Raw genomic sequence first — 24,497 nt, forward strand, 5'->3', positions numbered from 1 at the left:
CCCCTTCAGGCCGATCTGCCGCCGAGTCGAACGCGCGGGATATCGCCTCGAAAACGCCTCGTCCCGAACGCCCATCGGGGACGTCCTCATGCGCTCGCGATGCCCTTCGCCGGCTTCGGCTTCACCAAGCAAACGTATCCCGCACTCACGTCGCAGCCGGAAACCAGGAGATTCATTAGTACGCTGCTGCCGATGCCGCAGGATGGATTCCTCCGATTGGCGTCGATGTTGTCCAAACCGTTGAGGCCGCGATGGTGGTGGTGGTCGCCGTCGCGACCGCCTTGGCTGTCGCCGCGACGACCGCCCCCACCTCCTCCCCCGCCACGGTCGCCTTCCGATTCAGCGAGGGAGTCGATGATGCCGTCGAGAGCGCGGACGCGCTCCGGCGTGTCGCGATTCAGCCCGCCGGCCTCGCTGCTCGGCGACGACGACAACGACGACGACGACGAGGATGCGCCGCCCAGGTCGTCGTAGGTGCGTGGCGACGTGATGCCTGGGGTATGTGAGACCAGACAGCGCAGCAACTGGCTGCCACAGACGCCGCCGAGTGTCTGCTTCCTACGAATGGTCGTCGTTGACAGCCGCTGTAATTGCTGCTGCTGCTGCCGCGTCAGCGAAATGTCATCGTCGGGCCGCACCGCCAGAACGACGTCGCGCCTTTCGAACGGCGAACTCTCGCATTTGAGACGCTTGTGCTCACTCTCCGAGTCCGCACAAGGCGTATGGATGCGCTTGCTAGGACGATCGGTCCGTTCCTGGCCGGTGGACCATCGTCCGGACTCGAAAGTTGTATCTGTAATGTCAAGGCAAACCGTTCTCGTTGCCCGTTAACATGCTATATTCACGTTGTTATAATGGCTGAAAACAAATCACCAAGTAAACCTTGCGAAACGAATGAACTGAAGGAACTTGACACAGATTCGTATCAACAGTCGGATCTTACCTGAGGCAAATTTCAAAAAACAACCGTTGACACGGGCCATGATGATGACAGAGATTAAATAGATCTGAGCGCACTTACTTTTTTTAGGCATCTGCCCGAAGATCTGCGCAGGGTTCACCAGACCCCCGCCATAGTCGTTGTACCGCCGTGACGCCACTTGCTCGGTTCGCAGCAATTGCGCCAGGCTCGACTCGGATCCGCGTTGCTCCCGATCCTCGGCCAGCCTGTCGGGAAGGGAAAGGACGATGACGAAAACAGCACATTTTTCATGGAAAAACCAAGTAACCCCCGTTTGTGTATTCAACCTGAAGAAGTTTTGTAGAACATTTTTTTGCAATGTTGTACCACGGCAAGGTTTTTTTCGGAAACGTCTCTGCAAAACAAACAGGCTCGATGGAGCCCTAATCTGACCCGATGCATTACCAGATTGTCATTTATGCTCGGTCCTATATCCGTTTGGGTCAAACCAAAGTCTGGCTGGAGTCATTTTGTCGGCAAAAACCAGTCCCTGTGTCATGCTCGGATATAACTTCGCTCCAAGCCAGGACACAGGTCTGGCCAGATTACGTTTGATAACGAATCGGGGCCCTGTGAAGGGTCTTAGTTTGCAGGACTCTGATTAGAAGACAACTCCGTTCTCATGTATGCCATGCGATGACATTTACCACTTGGAGGATCCTTTGTCGGAGGGCTGCGACGAGCCCCACATAACCATGTCGTCGCTGATGAGCAGTTCCAACGTCTCGTCTTGATCGGACATCGGGATATAGGGTGCTCTAAGGGCAAGCTCATCGTCCGCTATGCTATCGCTAATGCCCAACATCAGCATTTCATCCTCGGAGAGGCCGTCGCCGCCGCTGCCTCCTGTAGGGCTACCCAGTGAGTCGACGCTGCGCTCGGGACTCTACAGGACAGAACGTCGTACGATCATACAGCGTGTACGCGCTGATAATGCCTGGTAGATCATCATGGTCGCTCACCTGCCGGTATTTGGAGAGGGACGGCGACACGACGCTTGGGTCGATGCCACAAGGACTCTCAGGCGAATCGCCGTACATGAAAGGATCACTGTCGGCTAGGCGATCAGCTTTAGTCCTGGTAATATCCACCAAGTCGGCGTCCTTGAGGGACTCGCCGAGGTCCGTGGTTGATCTCAGTTCCGGTGCCAGGACTCCGCTGGGGCTCAGCAGTTGGCAGTAGTTGTCACTGCCGAGGATATCGTCCAACATGTCTGATAAGAAAGGCGGGTCCTCCAGAGGTACGCACACGTCGCCAGGCGTGGGCGCTAGATGCGTCAGATCCTCTGGTTCGTCCTTCAACACTAAAACGCGAAAAAAGAAAAACAATATGATTCGACGAAAACGCGATTTTTCCCGCCGATGAGATTATTAGTCTTCCAAATGATAATCGATTGAACACTGTTGAAGAATTCGTCTTGAAGAATCGTTCTCTCTCTTTTTCTCGTGATAAAAAGCACATACTGGTAAGACCCGGCTGATCTTCGCTGAAAGTTAAGAAGCCCTTGTTCATGTCCTCGGTACGAGGCGCGAAGATGCTCGCTGTGGCTGTCTGTGGCGACGGTCGGCAGGATAATTGTTGCTGCTGTTGCTCCTGCTGCGACTGTTGCGCGAGCGGCGCGAACAGGTGCCTCGTGACCGCCTGCGGGCGTCCTCTGCGTCCGGGACTATCTGAAGAATCGCGCTCGATCGCCGGTTTACCCTGAAATCAAGAATCGCGCGTGCTCGCATGACGAGTCCCCTGAGACATCCGGTTCGATAAAATTTCCGAGAACGATATCAATTCGATTCGCTTCCGTATCGGGCTGCGATCAGACGGGGAAAAAGAATATCTGCTATCGCAGCTGAAATCCCCGCTCCGACTTGGCAAATCTATAGCCATGTTAACATGCGGACAATCAATTTTCAATGTTACGGTTAATTAAGTATCAAAGCTGCTAAAATTAATTATTGCACGTAATAAATTTTTCATGGTATAATAAATCAACAAATCTAATTAATTTGAAAACTTGAATTCAGAATGAATTTGAATTTTCTCCTCAGTAAATCATTGCAATTTGATTCAAATCTAAATAAATGTGACAAATTGAAACGGCAATGTTTATTGGCGCGGCAAAGACGATCCTCTACCAAAACCGATGGAAACTACAGTTTAGGATATTCAACGATTTAATTGTAGATTCGCCGAAATCAACCGATCCATTATTTTTCACTCGTCTGGTGCGCACGGATCTTTGCTAGACCGACAAATTGGCCGTTTCGACTTGTCGAATCCAAATCGGATTCGAATCAGACAGCCTCACAAACATTTACTTGAGGAAAAAGTTAAAATTCAATTTGAATTCACACAAAGTCGAGTGAGTTGAGTTTCGATTTATTGCGATACAGGCATTTACCGAATATAATAACGAACAATAATGAGTCAGGTGTTACCTGGAATATGAAGGGCGTGCTCGCGAACGTCGGGCGGCAGTCCTCCTGCCGCTCGGCCGCTGCCGACTTGCTGTCTTGCAACCACTTGGTCGTGGCGTTAAGGATGGGCTGCTTCGGGGACTCCTTGAGGGTCCGCACGCCGACGGACGCCTTCTCGTTCTGGAACGACCTCAGGAAACCGTCGACCTTCCGCGACTCGTCCTTGCCGCAATCGTCCCAGTTCAACGAGCGTTGGAAGATCGAGGCTGTGACGGTGAGCGGTCTCGGACGGTCTCGGTCGCTCTTCCTCAGCGCGTCGTCGTCCACGATCGCCGGCTCTTCCGGCACGTTGACGACGTCCGCTGGGACTGCCTCCTCTTCCTTCTTGTCGTCGTCTTCGTCGCCCGTCGGGGCCGGCGGTCCGCTAGCGGTCGGCACCAAGGCCGGCAATGAAGCTTCCGATTTCACCAGGTCGGCGCTGTCGCGTCCGGCCAGTTGACGCTCGCTGTACACCTCATCCTCGTGTTCGATCCCACTGCAAGCAGAATCGCAAGCGACCGCGTGGATAACGTGTCCTTCTCTCTTTCTCTCTTTCCGCGACCTCGCGTCCCAGGACGCGTCGATTGGAAACTCCACGGCACCGGGAGATCGAAAGGGCGATCCGGAGAAAACGCGATGAGATTTATCGCTGCGACGACAGGGAACTTGCAAAGTTGTTTCCCATCTTTTCCTTCTCTCTCTCTCTCTCTCTCTCTCTCTTTGAGAAACCAATTCTAATTTCCTTCTCCGCGAGTAACGCAATCGCGAGAGAAAGATCTCGCTAGAATTTTCCTTTCGCGTGCATCGGCCGGGGCACGGATGCGTTAACTCTTATCTAATGTACGAGAATCGGACGATATGGCATTATTACGACAGAACGCGATACGAAGCTACGGCGCACGTTTATCATGAAGGAATCACACGCGTGCACAAGCGATATGAGGCATCGAAGAGAAACTCCGATATGGCATATTCGCCTCCGTTTGTCCCCCTCTCTCTCTCTCTTTCCTCCTATCCCGCGAAACACCGGCACCACACGTGCACACGTGTGCGCGCACGTGTCCGCGCGACCCAACCACGTACGTACGGTGCGTGTCTGGCCTGTCACAGCTGTGTCGTAACAAACTCCGGAAGTTTCCAAAAAAGCACCGGACGGAGCTTTCAAGTCCGAGAGGAGGAGTCCGCCGGCCGTGAAGAGGCCGAGGGCGCCGCTTCGATCGCGTTCTCTGAATCGACTGATTTCACGCTCGCCTTGGGTAAAAAACTCGTTCCCCCGATTGTAATGACGCAGAATATCGCGGTAATCTCGAACACGCCATTCCCGTCTCAGTCGCAGATACGCATGTGTGAAACCTGTATAGGTGGACTACAGGTGTCAAAGACCGCAGGATCACCGATCGAAGACTGGAAAGTCGCAGCCGATCGGACGAGGCAAGATCGAAATTAGCCGGCACGCCGAATTCTGATCTCTAAACCTTCGATACCTGGTCTGGCACGGGCCTGATAATGAGTCGACCGCACCACTGCACACGCACCGGAGCACACTCCGGATCATCCAACATCCACTCGGACTTTCGTACGCTCTGACGGCGGCGCATCGTTGCTCTCGTGCAATCTCTCTCTCTCTCTCTCTCTCTCTCTACTCTCTTTCCCCCTCTCTTTCCTTCTCTCTTCGTTCGCCCGGGTCCTGACCCGCTCTCGCGAGAACATATCTCGTGATCTCTTTCTCTCCCCTTCCCCTCCCACTCCCCTATGTCTCTCAGTCCCTCTCACTCCCTCGGTCTCTCGTCGACTCGCAACAGTAGTTCACCGTAATCGCGAGAACGCGCTTATGTAATCGGCTCGCCAGTCGACGGCTTTTTCCGCACGTCACGCGCTGCTCCGCGTTGAGACTGATTTTCCGCGCCTTTGTTTCCGAAGGGAAATCGATGGCTAGCGATCGAAAGGTATCTCGACTTTTATCCCACGGAATGAAACGCGACGGGATAATTGTTCCATAATTTTTTATTCCCCGAGCAAGAATAACCCACATTGTATTCCGTGACAATAGCAGTCGCGTCTCCGATTTCAACAACATTGAGATTTCCTCTCTTTCTCTCTCTCTCTCTCTCTCTCTCTCTTTCAAGTTCAAGTTTTCCTTTTGAATCTTTCTTTCTTTCTCTTGAGCACCGAAGTACTCCATCGCTCGATCAACAACCGACACACCTTGCTATACACCTCGGGCGTCGTCGGTTGTGCCTCTTTTCTCTTGCGTCACGCGCGTTACACGGCGCTCCGCATATGCGAACAATGTCGTTATTACCGGTGCGCAAAGTCGCGCCAGTCGACTCATCATTGACGTGCGCGATCAATTGATAGGGCGATTCTTTTAATGGACCTTGGCGACTTTGCCGGGCCTCCCTTTCCCCGCATCGTCTACTCTCTAGTGAATTCCTTAGAGGGAAATCTTACTTGAAATGAATGAAAATGCATTCTAAGATACAATGAAAATACCGGAAGAGCATAAGAATAACGAGCTCAGAGTGGATAAAATTTTAGTATTTTCGTATCGCCACTGTTTACCTGCGTTGGCTTTTACTGATCTCTTTCCGTCATTGATTGTGTATCTTGAGAGATATGTAATTTTATTTGTTCATGTTAAATTAAACGTTTCAATCGATCAGAGTGACTTTATTTCCGCGAGACGGTGGGATAAGTCGAATTCATTCTTAAATTTTGAATGAAAATTTCGCTCAACGACTCAGAGTGGAGAATTCACTCTATACGAGTGAAAAGCCATTTGAATTCAAATGACTCGGCTGTTGCTCTGTTTTTCGAATGGAATTTCAGTGAATGAAATTTCGAGAGCAGGAAACGGCGAACGACGGAAAATATCAATGACGCGTAATCGCGCGATTAATCGTCCTCGATGCGTCTCTCTCTCTTCCGTGCCTACGGCGTGACACATATTTGTGAGCTCGCTTACGTTGAGTCGATTACGCCCACATTATTTCTCCGATCACACGGAGCACAGTTTTAAGCGATTTTACGGCCTTAACCCCGAAGATAACCTTCGGGTATAAATATATCGAGCCAACACAACAAGTCCCGTTTGCACTCTTTTAACCCTTCTAGCTCTCGTGAGGCGAGTTTAGAATATTTCTCGCTTTTTCTCGGGCGCGATTTTTTTCTTCACATGGGTGCTGATTATCGCGAACGAGTGTATTACGCGAAATAACGTGGGAAGTATACACAGAGAGGAATACGAAAATGCGAAATGCACACATTTTGACCTGTCAATATTCATGTACTCAACGAACCTAACGTTGATTGATAGCTCAGCGGTGAGAAGTAATAGAGAATACGACGCTAGTTTGGCGAAAGTCAGGAAACTTCCCACATCGATTCACATGTGCGAGACATGTGCGATCTGATTCCTTTGCAGATTTATTCGTGTGTCTTTTCTCGCGGTCAAAGATTCGCAGCGGGATTCGTCGCGGATGTGTGCACACGGATCTACGCGGAGAGCGCTAAGTGACTTTAACCGGTCGCAACAGCTCGGTAATTGCCGCAAATTGACCAGCGGACCCCAAACGCACGCGCTACGTGCGCGTAGTGGTGCGTGGACGCGTGCAAATCACGTACGCGAACGCCGAACTCGCTCGTCGTGTGCGCACTCGTGACGAGAATCCATTTGAATCGAAGAACGAGCGAGCGAGCGAATGTGTTACGGCACGGAAAGAAAATTCCGGAACAATATTAACCGGCGTAAAACGCACTCAAGAGCAAGCACGGCGTAATACGGTAATTGAGCCGATCCTACCTTGAGACAAGATGCATTGGCGTAACGATCAGTGCGCAGAGATAAAAAAAAAAAGGGGATAGAAGATCATTAAGTCCACATGCTTTGTTATCTGAATAAAATTGCACAACAAGAAATGTTGCTACGGAAAAAGAATATTTTCCATAAAAATAATTGTTGGTATAACTGTCATACAAAAAAAATATCTTAAGCATACTAGAGAAAAATAATTCGAAGCGAGAGCAAATTTTCTATGATATTGTAACAAATAAATAAGTAAATGGAGTATAGGATGTTTCTCAAGTACCGTTCAATATTTTAGGAGTTTATTTTTCAAGTTTTTTTTTTTATGAAGAAATGAATATACGTTCATATCAATTTTTCTTTATAAAATGACTTCAAAAATCTTAAAATATTGGACAATATAATCAAGAAATACATTGTATATTCATGTGTTTGCTGGGACAGCATGAAATTTGATGTCTCCTTGAATTATTTTTCTTTGTGTACAAGATAACGAATCTAAAAGCGTTAAGATGAAATATTATTATATGATCGGTTAAAGGAGGTTAAATGGGAAGTCCGATGGGGACGGGCGAGTTTCGAAGAGGTCCCATCGGTCCCACGTGCTCATTTGCACAAGCGAGTCGACGGCGGTTGGTGGAGTCGGTCGGTCGGCCGTCACTCTATTTTTAACCCCGATATACCCGTAGCGCATATGTAACCCGCACCTAACTCAATCCATCCTCCCTCCCGATCGGACCAACCGGGTCGGCCGGGCCGGGAGTGCCAAGGTGCGGGAGTGCGCGAAACTCGAGCGATTTGTTGTGATCGTGCGGGTACAGCGGCGAGTGCATCCGCACGGCCGAATTGGTTTGGCCGGCTCTCTCGAGGTCGATGGCGCGACCGGCCTCAAAATTTCTTGGAATTTGAAATCTCACTGAGAACAAATGAAAATTCCGCTCGGAACGATGACGAAAATACCGCCGCTCGAAAAAATCCATCAGGGTGATTTCGACGTGTTTAAATGTTTCACTCAAGCTCAGGGTGGATTTTTGAGCCATACGAGCGAACGTTTCAATTGCGATCAAATTGAATTTAGTCCTGTGTGGTGATGGAATACAGTCAATCGCCAAAAAGATTCTAACATTTTCTTATAAATTTCGCAACATATCTCGTGTCCAATGGGAGAATTTGTTTTTTAGCCATTCTCAGGAGATACATTTTCCTATTGGATACGAAATACGTTTGGAAACTCACCGAAAAAAGTGTTTACGACTGACCACATACACGTCAAATCGACCCTTCAATTTTGAAAACACTCGACGAGTCAGAGTGGAGGAATCGCTCTCGTATAATTTCATTGATTCGACTTCGAGTGACTCGGTCGTCACTTTGTTCTTCGAGTGAAATTTCACTTAAAAAAATGAAAAAAAAATCTTACTGTTTACGTTTCTTGCGTGCCGTGAGGTGAAATCTCTCCTCATGAATTTATTCTCGCGCACGCATTATATATGTGAGAACACGAACATCAAGTTCCTACACAAACATTAAGTTGATACGATATTCCTTGATGAAACTTCCATCTCGATGATAAATGTACTTGGTACTAAACGTGATCACGATAAATTCAAAGGCGAAACTTCGAGCCTCCGGCCGACTCGTACAAAATAAACGCGCAGATTGACGAATTTTGAATTTTAGGGCCAGTTTCACAACCTCCGATTAATTTAACCTACCGGTTAAGTGTCAATCGTGATTGGTTATTTTTTATTAATTCTGCTTAACGATAGATGTGATTAGTCAATTCCAATGGAATAATCAGCTGAGATCAGATTTAGTTAATCGGAGGTTGTAAAAATGGTTCTTGAATCGCGTAGAAACGAATAGAATGAATATTGAACTTTCGTTTATATCGATAGAGAGAGAGAGAGAGAGAGAGAGAGAGAGAAAGAGAGAGAGAGAGAGAAGGAGTCACGGGGATAAATAAACCATCGAAATTGAAGCAGAGTCGCATTTTTAGCGCCGATTGCGAGGCGAGGCGAGAGCTCACAATAATCCCACATACATATCCACGACATGTTTACGAGCGTTTTGTTTACGTGCATCCTCTCTCTCTCTCGTGTGCATAACCTCTCGTGGACATAGCTAGAGCAAACGGCTATCCGGTGGTATACACTTTTAATTCTTGGACGCGTCCCATTGCCAGCGCAAGATTTAGCACGCGCGTTAGCGAACCTGTGAGCGATCGCTCTCCCGCAGTTTACTCGTTTGTAGACTTATGCACTTGTTGCACTGGCGGCTTACATGCACGGACAGGATATATTAAAACGAAGCACTCGCATTCCGCGTAAAGAGGCTACACGAAATCGATATTTTCGAGTGAATATCTCGGGCGATATCCTGAAGGACTATCGTCAAGCACGATATAGTGAGCACCGCTTATCTTACGAAGAACGCTCTAGGCTTCGCCACTGCCGTCGTCGCTGTTGTCAGCGCTTATGTAACGGCGTTGTGAGCCTTGATAACGAGCGCGCACCATGCCGAGAATCGCTCGATAGACAGCGTGATTTCACTCACCACACACAGAGAGAGAGAGAGAGAGAGAGAGAGAGACGGATGTCGCACCGCGAGGCGTGGATTTATTTATTGTCGCATTGTAATATTTTTTTTTTCACGTGGATGTCTCTTCTTTTTTGTTTTCTCTCCCTTTCTCTCTTTCTTTCTTTCGTCTCGCATTCACACTTTCTCTCGACGATCCGCTCGACTGTTATATCGCAGCTAAAGACTATCTCTCACTTAGTCCCGCGAGCTCATCGCGATGTGTTTTCCCACCACGAAGATTGTAAATAATAATTCCCGCCGACACTCGCGATTCTTCCGTCGTATCGTCGTATAAATCCGCGAGAGACAAGTAACACGTGAACGTCACACGTCTCCCTCCCTCTCTCACCTGGAGGATCAAAAGGAGCCGCGCGAGACAGCGACAACCCGCTCGAGACATTTGCTGCGAACTGTTCGAAACAAAAGAGCGAACGGACGAATTCTTAATTGATTTCCGCTCATTAACGTGTAGGAGGATTTATTATTATCGGTTTCTATCACCGTCCCGGCCGAACGTATGCTCGTAAACGTCGCGCCGTGCGATTTTTATTATACACAAACGCAGGCTCGCGGCGACGCGCGCGCTATCCGGCCGCGAAACGGCGATAATTCGCCCGTTATTATTAGTCGTTGAGTCTAACTTTAGGACAGCGAGGTGCAAAGAACCGCGGGGGATCCGCGAAAACCGATGGAATCCGCGTGTGTTCCAGCGGGCTCCCCGGACAGAGGATGATGGTGTGCGCGGCGGACAGGAGGAGGTGGTGGACTGAGAGAGAGAGGCGGATCGGAGTATCCGCAGGTGAGTATCCTCGCGCGAGGCGCGCGATTGCGCAATCGAGACCGGCACGCGGAATTCGCGGACGGGCTGCCAGCGCGTGAGCGCGAAATGGAATTCGGCCAAGAGTCGAGTCACGAGGGTCGGGTTCTGTTATTAAATCGACTACGACGACGAGACGCGCGATCACGCCGATCGAAGGCACGACGCGACACGCCGTGATGTCCTGCTGGACACGTGGACGCGAACGCCGCGCAAGTTTTGCGCACCCCGACGAACTGGACAGTCGGACCGAGAGGCGAAGCTCCACGCAGGCGATCAGCAGCGCGTAATTTTCTCGGATGTCCGGACTTCTTCATTGATTGATCTCGTGCGTTGACTCGTCGCGGTTTCGAGAACTCGCGAAAGCGGTACTCCTTGGCCTTTGGATCTTCATGGACTTTGGGATCTCTATGAGTCTACGACGGAGCGGCTTGGGATATTCGACGAACACACGAGCATGTTCGGCTCTACAGAAGCTCGACTCTTCGAAGGCGTTCCATCGTTTGCATGGAAAGGGATTTGCCGTTTTGCAAATCTATGTGGAGAAAGGAGTGCCGTTGTATCAATAGAACCGCGTCAACAACGCCGCAATTGGAGTAAATCTTGCCGATTCAATAGCGGTATCATCGGAAATGATACGTGAGCCGTTGAAACAATATATGATGCGTTATTTTCGATAACACTGCTATTGAAAATCAAGAAGATTACTCCAATTACGGTGCAACCTTGTAACCAATTCTATTGATTCAGCAACCTTTTGTCCCTACACAATTAAATCTACATCTACACTCTCTTAGAGCTACATAGAGAAAAACAACTCGGTTAGTGTAACTGAATTTTCCGTTGCTCAGGGACCGGACGAAAACTCGGTTATACGAACAGAAAAAGATTCCTGCAGTAAGTTTCTCTCTACTCAATCCCAATTGCTCTCAATTGTCCCAATCGAGTTTTAATGTAGCCGAATGTTCACACGAATGTTCTCAGCCGTAGTAATCAGAGGTAATCATTTCTCGTCGCGGAATTCTCGCTTCTTATCATCGAGTTTTCATCTGGATACAACATTTCCTATTCGGTTGCAGCAACCGGAGTCTTTTTTCCGTGCACTCCTCCTCTTGAAATCAATGATTTTACCTAATAAACTTGGATATTATAGCAAAACCGTCGGGATAACGAGGACGATTCGGATTTCAATGGCGTAGATTTCGCTGAATTGACCGATCCATTTCTTTTCCGGATCTGCGGAGCGGAGAATCTCGCTCGAATCTTCTCCTGTCACATGACGGCGATCGCACGCGCACGCGTTCGAACTTTTATCAGCCCGACACGAACCTCTCGACCGCGGCAACGAACTGAAAAGCACTGCCAAGTTCTGTCGCCGCGGTTGCAGCCGCGGCGATGCACTTGCCGCACTGGCGGCGCGAGCGTCTGCGTTGCGTTCTCTCACTCTCTCTCTCTCTCTCTCTCCCACTCACTCTTGTCATTCAAGTATACGATTTGCAAATCGCGGCATCGCGGAAGTCGCCGGAGCGTGCGAGTTTCGCGTTATCCGCCTAGTCGGCTACGTTACGCTCCAGCCGACTGGTTTGCGAAGTGTATGAGAGTGGATCTCGTGGTTCAATCTCACATCTTCCCAGAAGGTGTGAGAGAAAAGTTGGAATTAATCATGCTAACATCATGCGAATTTCATTCTCCGGAATTCTTCTTCTTTTCCGCCATCCATCGCGAAAGTTGACAAACGTAAGCCTGTTCGTTATTTTTATGATGAAAACTGAAGGAACTAAGTTGGCAATCGAATACTGCCGTAGTATCTGGGAGGCCACCTTGTACCCGTGTACTCACATATCGGGAATATAAATATTCAACGGTTGGTGTCGCGATTTTGCATATGTAAACGTCAGCCGAGTTGGTTATCGAAAATCATGACTTCCTAATTGGGGACGTTGAATGTTAGCGCGTACGTGCACTCGCGATTACGCACACACCAATGGACTGTTGAGTGGGAAAAGGGATTACGCAAATCGATAAATAGACTTTTCAGACGGAAAAACGTGTCCCGTCTTTGCTTCCGATCTTCGGTTACACGCTCGATGGTGCCGCTAATTTCGGTCGTGCGAAATTTTCGCCACTTCCTTCTCCCGTTACACGTCTCCCACCTCCCCCCGTTATACGCGAGTATCTCTCGTAACTATTCGCTTCACCTGCGCTCATATATCTCAGGACAATCGCGCGATCACCAGAGCGGAGAACCGATGGAAAAAACCTTTATGGCGGTGAGCGAATTTAAAAATATACGGCGCCGTCTCACTCTCGAACTCGTGACGATTTTTTAATTGAGCGCGTCGGAGCAGTGCGGATCGAACAACACGCGCGTTGCTCCTGATCGTCGGCGATCAACGACGATCAGGACGGCTCTTCGTATTCTGCTCAAGGTCGCGTCTCATTGCCTTTTAGATCCTAAGATTCATATATCATTCAATTCCTCGAGTTCTCCGATTGTTGCGCACGCGAGGGAAATACGAGAGCGACGGGCGCGAACGCTCGATAGGTATCGATCGATACGCAAGCCGTTTCGAATCGATTTGGCCGCCTATCGTCGTCGTCCTCGTCGTCGTATTCAAAAGCGATCCCTTATGCAATCGATCTGGTTAAGCTCTCAAGGTCTTCCGAGTCTCCGCGCTCGGTCAACGCATCCCGATGCGTCGCGGACTGATAAAAGCGTCGGCCAAGAATAATTCGGCTGAACAACCGCGACATGGACGTGTATACACGCTTGACGACAAATTCGTATCATTCGTATTATTAACCAGAAAATCAATAGCGAGGACCGGGTCAAGAGTTGACGCAAAGGGCGTGTAGTTTTGCGTATCGACAGGAACAGAGTGGGAAAGAAATCGCAAAATCGTTTTTTTTTTGGGACATGAGTAACATAGGAAAAGAAAATTTTCTTCGGATTTGATAAGGTTTAATTGGGACAAACTTGTTTCTCGGAATAAGGCAAACAAACGAATATTTGGTTAAACAAATAGGCGTAATAATACGCAAAAGGAGAGATACTTTTCAAGTGTTAACACTGATATATCCTTCTCCGCTACGTGGATGGTGTACTGTGCAAGTACTGTCGACTGAACGATTAACGAGTGGCGCGGAACGCAACGGGACGGGATCACGATTAGCTGTCGATAGCGGGGAGCAGCAAAACGGGACACGATCGACTTGCGAGGTCGCGTAATCAGGTCGAGATCAAAAGCGTGTTGCAGCCACAACGCGCCGACGTTAAGGACGTGAATTATTTTGAGAGAGAGAGAGAGAGAAGAGTGCACGTGGCCGCTACGTATTCGCGAGACGTCCACTCCAAGCAACTCGAAAGCAAATCCTCTTGTTCTCTCTTTCTCTCTCGATCACGCGTGCTTGTGAAAAAGCGTTCATCAATTCGCCGAGAGTATGTAGTTAATTGCCGTTAAAAAAAGTTATCGCCTCGACATCCCGACGTGGCGATAACTAAACCACGTGGCTTCACGCAGAAGCTTCGAGCTCGCGATAAACAGGTGAGGCGCATTTGAAGTCTTCGTTCAGGCTCGGCGATCGAGTTCACCTGTTCCTCTCGTGCGCGCGATAAGAGGCGGAAAGTACGTATTTCTACTTTCAGCGATCTGAAAATGCCTCCCCTCCCCCACTTTTATTTCCACTCGACACACACATAATTCCGCGGTATAATTTTTTATCGTACATCATTGATAGCCTATCGCGAAGAAAAACACCAAGACATGAAGCAAGCAGCAGTTCTCGGCGCCGCCTTATCGATATTTCATTCCTATAAAAATATTCTATATGCACGGCGGAATTAAGATGCGCGACAATCTATGTGTAAAACTTTGTCACAAGATGAGAGATACCCGGACACTCGTCGCGCGATAACAATATTTCAAAGACAGAATAATGGCCATTCAAGGCCGCGAGGCGAAAGTGAAAGCTTTTCTTTCCCTCCTTGTGCCTTTCAAGCGACGGAATCACACGGCGAGATTCTTCCGTCGTTTCACGACGTAATCGAGCTGTATATCGGAGTAACACTGATTGTGTAATCGGTGCAATATAAAGCTCGCGCAAATTGAGCAACGCGACACGACACGACGCAACAAAACGCAACACAGCCAGCCTCCGTCGGACGGGAAGATGCGGTTTCACGCGTACTGGCTTTCAAAGGCGAACTCCGTCGAGACCCTTCGTGGAAGAGCCGGTCCGATACCAGCGTACGAAGAGCGGAAGATATCTCGTTTCGCGGTCGCTCATTATATGCGACACGTACGCGTTAGACGAGAAATCGCATTCAGTCTCTCACCCTGCGTTCTCTTCGCGCTGATGTCGCTTGGAATGTCGACTCGATTTGCGATTTTGGCTGAGCAAAACTCTTCCCGTCGCGATTCAAAGTGCACGCTAGAGGAGAGAACGTCGGCAAATCGTTCGATCAGACAATGGAATATTAAGGCAGAATAAATCGTCGTAGCTGCTCGATTTCGAACAACTTTTGCGATAATATCCTCCCTCCCTCCTCTCCTACGCTTTCTTCATCAACCATCGGATTCCTCCAGATCCTACTTACAATGATACCGGCCACCCTCCCGGGCGTCGCGCGCGTATTGCACGCGGCTTCCTCCGGCTTCTCGGCCGCGACCGACTGAGCTTGCGCGACGAACCACTTTCGCTTCTCGTAGCCGTGCGACTCTCGCTTTCGTTCGACTAGCTAACAACGAGGTCGGCGGATGCGACGACGGGTACCGCGGCTGAAGTGCGCACGCGAATATCGACGCGGCGGAGAGAGCAGCGTCCGCGGCGCGACGCGAAACAGGAGCTCGCGCAAGCGCCGCCTCGGAGGCGAGAAGCGCGCGCTGCCGAGTTCTCTCGTCGTCGTCGTCGTCGTTGGCTTAACGGAACGTCTTAGCTAGCCCTCCACCTTGTGTCAATTTTACGGCAAAATTATATAACTCGCGCTGTTGATGCGCTCTTCGAAAATTCAACGCAAGAACGTTGCGCTCCCCTTTTCAAGCCAGAAGAGAAAGATTCTTTGGTAGAAAGGAAGCTAGATTGACAGGCAGTGATTCTACACGGAGAAAAGGATTTCTTTGGATTTAGTATATACGTGTTTAATTTGAGCTCGTTTAATATAAACAACATAATTTAATACCAGATATCATTTTGTTTGTATGAAAATGTTGTTGTTTCACTAGAACAAATCATGATTTTTGATTTAAAAAAAATGGTATTTAGAGGAAATAATATTTGATATTCTATACAAAAAACATTATTTCATTATATATTAAATATTGTTTCGCTGAAACAAAGAAATTTTCTAATATTTTTCGGACGTAGTGTTATTTCTTTTAAATAATTATTTGTTTATGACAACTATTGTAATATTTGGAAAATACAAAAAAATATGCTATTTGACGTAAAGATATTTATTGTTTGAAAAACCAAACAATTTTGTTGAATGAAACATTCGTTTGTTTGCTCTGTTTCCAAAAGACAAATTTGTACCAATTAAAACAAATTTACTAATCCCAAAAAAATACTTTTCTCTGTGTACAAATAACAAGCTATTCAGCAAATCATATAAAATTTATACGTTGATTATGCACACCGAAAGAAGTTCCCCCGCTACTAAATAGGGACAAAATGAAAACTAAGTGACAAGAAATTATATATTTGTTATTGCGACTGAGTATATTCGTATGAACATTCAGCTGCATTAAAACTCGGTTGAAACAACTGAAAACAATTGCGTAAGTAGGAATTTTACGGGGAATCTCTCTGTTCCTACAATTGAGTTTTCACCTGGTCCCCAGGCAACGGCAAATTTAGTTACACCAATCAAATTGTTTTCTCCATGCGCTTCTAAATAAGACAAATTTCGTTTTTCGCGTTAGAATTCTTAAGTGCGACACTAGTCCGATAATAGAGCCAGAGGACTGTGTGAGAGGGAAGTCGCGCGTCTTCTCCGAGGAAACCGAGAGCTGGAAAACAAATCAGGAAACAGCAGGAGGGGACGGAAAAGGGTGGGGCGACGAGGAGAGTGGGAAAGAACATCGAGGAGGTGAACGGTATGAGTCCAGAGACGACTGGGGGATAACACCGGGCGGAATCTGCCAACCAGGTTCTAGCCAGCCATCGGCGCCAAAGGCCGCCGCCCGGAGGCGATACAGGGATGGAAAAAGACAGCGAGAGGGGAGGAGGGATGTTTTATATGGACCGGCGGGTTCGCCTCGTTTCTTTTCCTAGGGATGAGTCGACTTCCCGGGGAAATTTCAGCGCGCGTTACGCACCGATCCAGGGCAACGCCACCGCGTGGCTGCCCCCGGGGGAAGATAACGTTCGCGACGCGCGGGGGTGGTTTTATTTGTTCTCCGATAGCGAGAGTCTGCGGACGCGCACCGTCGTGTGACGAGTTCGCGGGGGGTTTAATGCCCCTCCCCTCTTCCTCTCCTTTCCTCTACCCATGATCTTTTTGGGGAAGCGAAATGCCGACGAAACAAAATTGTTTTCTTTCTTCCGTCCTCCTTTCTCTCTCTTCTTATTTTCTCTCTCCGTCGTCGTTTCTCGACGCGAGAGAACGGAGATTTTGGTGGTCGCGCTCCCTCCTCGCGCGGAGGAGCACTTGTGCAGGGGGTCGAATCGCGAGCCCGCTGCTTAAGGATAATTCGCAGTTTCCGGAAATACAGCTACGATACGAAGGAGACGCGTGTAATAATCCGAGAGCCAATCCGGCTCGACTCGTAAAAGCTCGGCGGCGTTTATTCGGAGTACCTTCGACTGAGAGAAAGCGTGAATAGGCGAGGAGATAGCCCGCGTACCCGAAGATGAGAAAGACAGAGCGAGAAGGAAAGAAGCAGATAAAGACGGGGGTTCCGCGCGACTGTCTCCTCGCGCGATAACACGCGAGATTAACCCTCGAATGGCGCAGCGTCCGAGATAAGGTGCAAAGACGCGGGAAATGGAAGATTCAAAGTTCGCTATAACGAGAGCGAGAAATGTGGAAGCTGAGAAAAGCTTTGTGTTAATAATAATTCGCCGAAAAAAAGAGGTCAGTTTTCCTCGATTGAGTCGACGGTGCGTTGAGTCAACTCGATGTAACGAGACTGGCGCGATCAAACGGTTAAATCGAAATACTTCGTAAACACGCGTCATTTACGTAATGGAGCGTGTTAAGCATGATTAGCGTAATTCGTGGCGCGCAAGATCAAACGAGGGTTGAATCTGCGCCAAGAGAGAAATCAAGAGAGCACTTACCTTGCGTGACTACTCCCTCGCAGCCTTTGTCGGAAGTGGCGTGTTCGTAATAGTAGCAGGAAATAATTCGCGTATAATCGGTTTAATCGGATAAACGCCAAGTCGACCAGCCTTGATATTTGTCCGCGAAACGTCGTCTATCGGAACGAATCGGCCAGCGTGAATTAAAAGGGATTCTTTTTCGGAATTATTCCCGCGATAATTCGCTTTATTATGAATAAATATGCGCAAATTCTTCATCACGTATTGATTTTAATTGTTGCGCTCACAGGATTTATTCTAGAGCACGATAAAGTTGATTTTATTCCACTCTAATTTATAAGTCTCAACCAGCAAAGATAAATGATATTATCATTATATTATTAAATATCATCGACGAGTAGCACTGCCGTTTACACGCATGACCACATCATTACGATGCTGTTATGTCACATTATTACCTTACATAATCGTCTGTATTTTATTGCGACACGATAATAACGAGAAAATAAAAGGGAAAGCACGATTTTTGTCGTTGAGAGAACGCAGGACGAGACGAGGAGAGTGAAATCAATTATTCGGCGGCACTTCAAAGCGTCCTTTTCGCCTGCGGAAAAATGAAATCGATAATTGCACGCGCAACTAATTGTGATTGATACATCAGCGCGAACTTGCCGTGCAATTTCATAATTACACAGGGGATTCGAATTAACGGAGCGATGAAGGACGCGATAATTGTGATTGTGAAATTAATTTTCCGCGACAGCATCGCGGAACTAATGTTACATCCGGGGATATTCGCGATCGAACACCGCGCGAACTTCGCACGGCTGTATATATGATGCAATCTCACAGTGTCGTTGCGAAGCTCGGGAACCGAATTCGCGAAAGGAGGAAACAATCGCGGAATTCGCTTGTGCTATAGGCCGATTCCTTTGGCTTTGTTTTGCGCGAGAGAAAGCACTGCCTATCGCCATTCGATGATAACGCGATAAACTGGACGTCGATCTGATCTCGATCGAGTATCGCGAAACGCTCGTATCTTCGACGAAACCCGAGTCGAAATTTTGACCCTATGTTGAACCTTTAATTCCACAGTAGGAACTGAAATAGCAAAGTGAACTTTCAATTTTGATTCTAATAATACAATTCACTCTTACATTATCTTAATAAAAATATTTTAAATTTACATTTTCGCTGTTGGCGTCGAAATAGATTGTTTCGAAGTGGCACTCAAATTAAATCGGTGGAATTAAAGGTTCAAGAGAGAAGTTAGTAAGTGTGAATATCGTCAAAGTAGGTTTTTATTATCTATAGACTATCTAAGTAGGCACAAACTATTGCCTAATTAGATTATTAGACAACTATCTTTAAGAGCGACAAGGTAGCATTGAAATTTCGATTCGAGAAGCGTGGCTGAAGGTACTCCGAACAAGAAGAAGACACCAAATACCGCATGCGGAAGAGAAAAGCGACAAGATGAGCAAGTGGTGACGAGTCCTACCTTAGGATGTAGTTGACGCATACGACGGAGATCGGTTTTTGTTGTTTGGAGCAGTGGATGAGGGTGGCTTGAGTGATGACCCAGGCGTAGCCGCCCTTTTTACCGAGGAATCTGTACGCCACGGTCTCGCACTGGCCCTTGCTGAATACTGCAACAGTGGAGAGAAACGTGAGTAAGTGAGTGCGAGTGACAAGTGGACGAGAGAGCGCGGTCGCCCCAGGACTCCGGGCACACACATGGCGCGCGCGCACACCTTTCGGCTGATGAAAGATGCGGTGCGGGATTGCAAACGCGATCAACGGAGGGGGGGAAACCTTCGATCCGAGGGTCTCGGATGAACTGTGATGACGAGTGAGAAAAGAATCAACGGGCTAAGCATACTTACTCGCGAAACGCGACTATCGTCGTAATATCCGTTTCTCCCTTCGATCGTAAAAGCGACATATCCTGCGCGCTCGAAAATTTATCGTTTAATCAACAAAACATTGATAAGAATTTTTGTCCACCGGTGTGAACATGTGCGAGAAAATGGAACAATGGGACGTAAAAATTGCACTGTCTGCGGAATCGACGCGGATTTTGTCGCGCTACAAAAGTATAATCGAATTCCGCAAAGAGGCTGAGGGCCACGAAAGGAGAGATCAAACATTTTATTGCGGTTTCGATTGCCATTTCCGTCAGCATCGTAAGATTACTTCGCGTAGATTTCAGAAGCAGCTCGTTCGGGATACGCATTATCTCTCGTTCTTAGCCAGGGGTTGGGACATATATATATATATATATATATATATCCCCTCGCGCGTAAAACGTAACCGAGGCGGGATTAGTGCTGAGCTGATTCGGCTCGGAAAGCTGAGATTGACGTCAAAAGGAAGGATCGTTGATGTCGCGGATACTCAACACGTGAAACTCCTTGAGCTTTCAAATCATCTTTTAGTCCGATCGGCGCTGATTACATTTTTTTATTGCTCTAACAAAAATGTAACAATAACAATATATAGTAACGTGCATATAAAGCTGTTATTACACTGACATTATAGTGGTACTTATTGTAAAAGTAGTTTTTCTGATTAATAATTATTAATTAATTATAATTATCTCACTATGCGAAAAATTGTTAATCACAAGTACCAAATGCTTTTTTTAAAAAGTGTTTTTTTTTTTTGGAGAAGTGGCTTTTGAACTTTTGATATTACGTGTTTTGACGATTTAACGTCAGATAAAAGTTATTCACTGATTTTATTATCCAACGATAGCCGCGACAATTGCAACATGATGTATCTCGCGATACACTGATATACATATTATTAAGGCTAATCTCCATCGATGATAATGTCAATATGGTAGAACGTCGCATACATTTTTTCGCGGTCTCGTGCTCCATCGCCATATTTCGTTTTCTACCATTTAACCGCCGTTTAACGAGTCAATTACCAAAACTGCGATAAAGGCGCCAACGTCACGGTACGATCGCGGTTACATTCTAAATACTCCTAAATATTGGTAAATACCAGTGCGAGACGCAGATGCATAAGTGGTCCTCGATAACGTTATGCGCTCGTTGTGGTAGCCCGTAAAAAAAGGTCTTCTCATCGGGTCGTGATAAGAGATACGATCGTCCTTGAAACCTTTTCGCCCGGTCATGTCGTTCACCTAGGTCGACCCCTACGCCTTTATACCATTTTGCTTTAACGGTTACTACCACGATCGATCGGTTACAACCTGCTTCCGTGTTACGCGCACATTGTGTAATATCTTGGAAAGGATCGTCGGGGCATACAACAGTGCGAATAATGTTTTTTCCACCTAAATCGTTTTTCACTCGATTATTAACGTCCCACTTCGGGACACGCGATTTTTGCAATACGCAAGCGATATTTTTGGAAATTCCAACAGCGTAGGTGTATATTATTGCGGAAATATGAGAGAATTATTGAATATATCATGAATATAAATTATATAAATCAATTATATACTTACGGCACTTGAAACACTTGTCCAGTGCAAAATTATCAAGCGCGTGATAGAACTCGAAGACTGACCGTCCCATCAGCTCCTCGCTGTTCCAGCCCAGGTACTCGGCCAATCTGATCGCGACAAGAGTAAAGTGTTTTTGTCGTTACAATATACACGTATATAGTAATACGTAAAACTTTCAATAAAAGCGTTTATTTTCATCGTTTTCAAAATATAACACGTGTATTTATAATGCAATGCGTCAAAAAGGAAATCGTCTTTCAAGTCACGTGCGCGATAATACGCATGATTATTTATTGAAAAATAACGATAAAACCGATAAAACGTTTAATCAATCTTTTTAAATCTCAGGCGCTAATATTATGTCGCGTGGGATAATCAATTGATCGACCAATTGATCGCAGTAGAAAATTAAATTTCTGCATCGGCCCGCGATGAGAGAGAGAGAGAGAGAGAGAGAGAGAGAGAGAATAGAGCGACGATTGACCGCGTTGCAAGAAAATAATCTAAAGTTGTGTCGCTGGGAACGAAGAAATACTGTATAAAGTCGCGTCAAAAGAGAGTTAATCGAAGAGAGAGAGGAAAAGAAAAGAGAGAGAAAAAACACAAGGCGATGGATGAAAGCGTTCCCACTTACTTTTCGTCGGCGTAAGTGAACTTCATGCTGAGGCTGTGCTTCGACAAGAACGTATGGCGTCCCAGGGGTATTTCGATGTTGCTGGGGTGAGGTATAGGACTACCCACGAGCACTAGAGAAATATTTGTGTTGTCGATTTCTGCGGACTCGTCCTCCTTCCCTCGCTCCTCATTATCGACCTCTACGCAGTTCGAGTTCGAATCGCGGATATTGGTCAATTTGCCAGTGCAGTGTATTACCTGCGTGAACATTTTAAAATGTGGACTACACACTTTAAATGTAGTTTTACACAAATTAACTCTTAAATCCCGTGGAATGTCATGTCGCAAAAGGCAGTATTTACGACTAGATATTTGTACAAACCTTATAAGACGCGCTCTTCAAGTTGACTTTCCTGCCCTTACTTGTAAGGGTGCACTTGAGCCGCAAGAAGAAACTGCAGGCACGTTTCTCGCTCTTCTCCGACGGTTTCGACGAGAGGCACTCGCGCAACTCGTCATGGTCGCAGGGATGGCTGTATTCGTAGACACTCTGACCCATCATGTCCATCTGAAAACACACACAAAGCGCAAAACGCAAATACATAAATTTATCGTCTCATTTTATTTCGCAGCCCGTTTCATTCTATTCATCTGAGAGTGGAAATAAAAAAAATACAAGGCTTTCAATTATAAATGTTCACTTATATTCTCGATAATAACGTACGTTTAATTCAAATATTTGGCCAACACTTTTCTATATATTGAAAGATTTGACTATTTTATGCAAACTCGCTTTACACAGTCGCATAAGCGAGTTATTCTTGTAAAAATTACAGATAAAGGGTCATTGTTTTAAGAGATAAGATATATTAAAGGCAATTTAAAAAATAATTAAACTTTATCGCAGTCTAGTCTTTGTCGGACAATAATAGCCAGTGTTTGGTTTCGTCGAACGTACTTGTGACACTCCGAGATAATCGCTGACGTTCTCCGACAGGTAGACCATATTGCCATCACTGGACAGTACTAACATAAAACCGTTGAGGGCTTTCGGAAACAGCTCGTCCATTTCCGTGGACGACTCGGACTTCGCCATCGAAGCTGGAACTTATGTTAACAATCGGACAATTTAGCCATCGTGATGGTTTTATTAAACTAAATATTGAACAATTCAATCTTGTTTAACAATCGTATATTTTACTAAGCATCGCAGAGAAAATTGATTCAGAATTATTTGACTTAGTTTATAATAAAGAATAACGACAATTTGTAATTAGTGAGCGCCAGTTAAGTAACATTCTATATATTTCACACGCACTAACTTTAAACATTTAATTTCAATCCGTAACAAGTAGTTTGAAATAAGTGTAAAGCGATAAAGAAACTGTGATTGGACAACGTTTCCATTAGAGTGTTATAATGTTGATATAGTCTTATCTAAATTGTCTACAAAAATGTACAAAGATTAAAAAAGAAAAAAAATCACTCATTCAACGATATCTGACAATATCTGATTCTGAATTGTTTTTATATTTATTGAAGGTAAAGCAAAGTATATTTCTTTATAGTATTTATAATATTTTATAAATATTTATATTTTTTCTTTATTATATAGATATATAGATAAATAACCAGGAAAATTCGAGCGATTTAAAAAAAAAAACAGTAAAACATATTTACAAATTATGTTTGTAAGAACTGTTTGTATGTCGTAGAAGTTAGTAACAGATATTATTATCAGATAGATTATATAAAAAATGAGTGAGACTTGAAATGAAAAAAAAGTTGGAAAAGGTCAAAAATACTCACTGGAATTAACAACAGCGCGGACTTTGAGGTAGGCGATCGCCAATCTCATGACACTGGCTTTATCTAAGTGCATTGCCTGTTCCGGTTTGACAGGAAGGGCGGCTGCAAGCTCCGTGAAAATGTCGGTCTCTCTGCTGCGTCTGGAACGTGCTGCATCGCGAGATCTCTCCTTCCTCTTCTCATTACTCCTGCAACAATAAGAAAAGTCTCGTCAAGACCCTCGAACTCGGGCACGTTCAGTGTTGGTGAAATAAGATAAAATGCGCTCGTGAATTCCGTCCTGGAAAACTGGGCGAGAAATGATTTTGCGTGCATATGTATGTGTGTGTCACATATATATCCCTCCTTAGAAATCTACTTTTCCGAATGATTCACACGTGTGGTCGAGGGAATTCTCCGACTATCTACTGCTTAGACTTCTTTTAGCAAATAAACGCCCTGAAATATCTCGTGAACGACAAGTGTCACGTCGGACATGCACTATCGCTATGATAAATATTCTCGGTTCGTTGAAGGCTGCTGTTGCCAACCTGTCACGACGTTACACCATCGATTACGCAAAAAACCCGCTAATCACGCACCACGGTGCGTATAATTTGGGCGCGGCTCGATCTAAAAATGTAACGTTGCTCAGTAGCGAGCGCGGATGCACGCATGACGATTGGAGCAATTATCATGAGTAATTTGTCAAATTTGAAGGTGAGAGAGATTAAATC

At 46.4% G+C, this 24,497-nt stretch overlaps 1 protein-coding gene across 2 annotated transcripts in view; it reads right to left on the reverse strand.

Moving 5' to 3' along the window:
• Positions 1–24,497, reverse strand: part of LOC106746057 (protein similar) — a 37,397-nt gene that overhangs the window by 3,345 nt on the left and 9,555 nt on the right. For both annotated transcript variants that reach the window (XM_014622214.1, XM_014622213.1), the window contains exons 2-13: positions 23,782–23,969; positions 22,931–23,079; positions 22,355–22,540; positions 21,992–22,230; positions 21,358–21,464; positions 19,378–19,525; positions 3,394–3,907; positions 2,425–2,662; positions 1,924–2,264; positions 1,609–1,847; positions 1,022–1,167; positions 150–793 (exon numbers count right to left, since the gene is read on the reverse strand). In XM_014622214.1, coding sequence (XP_014477700.1) covers positions 150–793; positions 1,022–1,167; positions 1,609–1,847; positions 1,924–2,264; positions 2,425–2,662; positions 3,394–3,907; positions 19,378–19,525; positions 21,358–21,464; positions 21,992–22,230; positions 22,355–22,540; positions 22,931–23,079; positions 23,782–23,969 — 3,139 coding nt within the window. The remainder of the gene's footprint in view (positions 1–149; positions 794–1,021; positions 1,168–1,608; positions 1,848–1,923; positions 2,265–2,424; positions 2,663–3,393; positions 3,908–19,377; positions 19,526–21,357; positions 21,465–21,991; positions 22,231–22,354; positions 22,541–22,930; positions 23,080–23,781; positions 23,970–24,497) is intronic.

Source organism: Dinoponera quadriceps, unplaced genomic scaffold, assembly GCF_001313825.1.
Source record: "Dinoponera quadriceps isolate SergipeBrazil2010 unplaced genomic scaffold, ASM131382v1 scaffold1782, whole genome shotgun sequence".
Taxonomy (NCBI): Eukaryota; Metazoa; Arthropoda; class Insecta; order Hymenoptera; family Formicidae; genus Dinoponera; species Dinoponera quadriceps.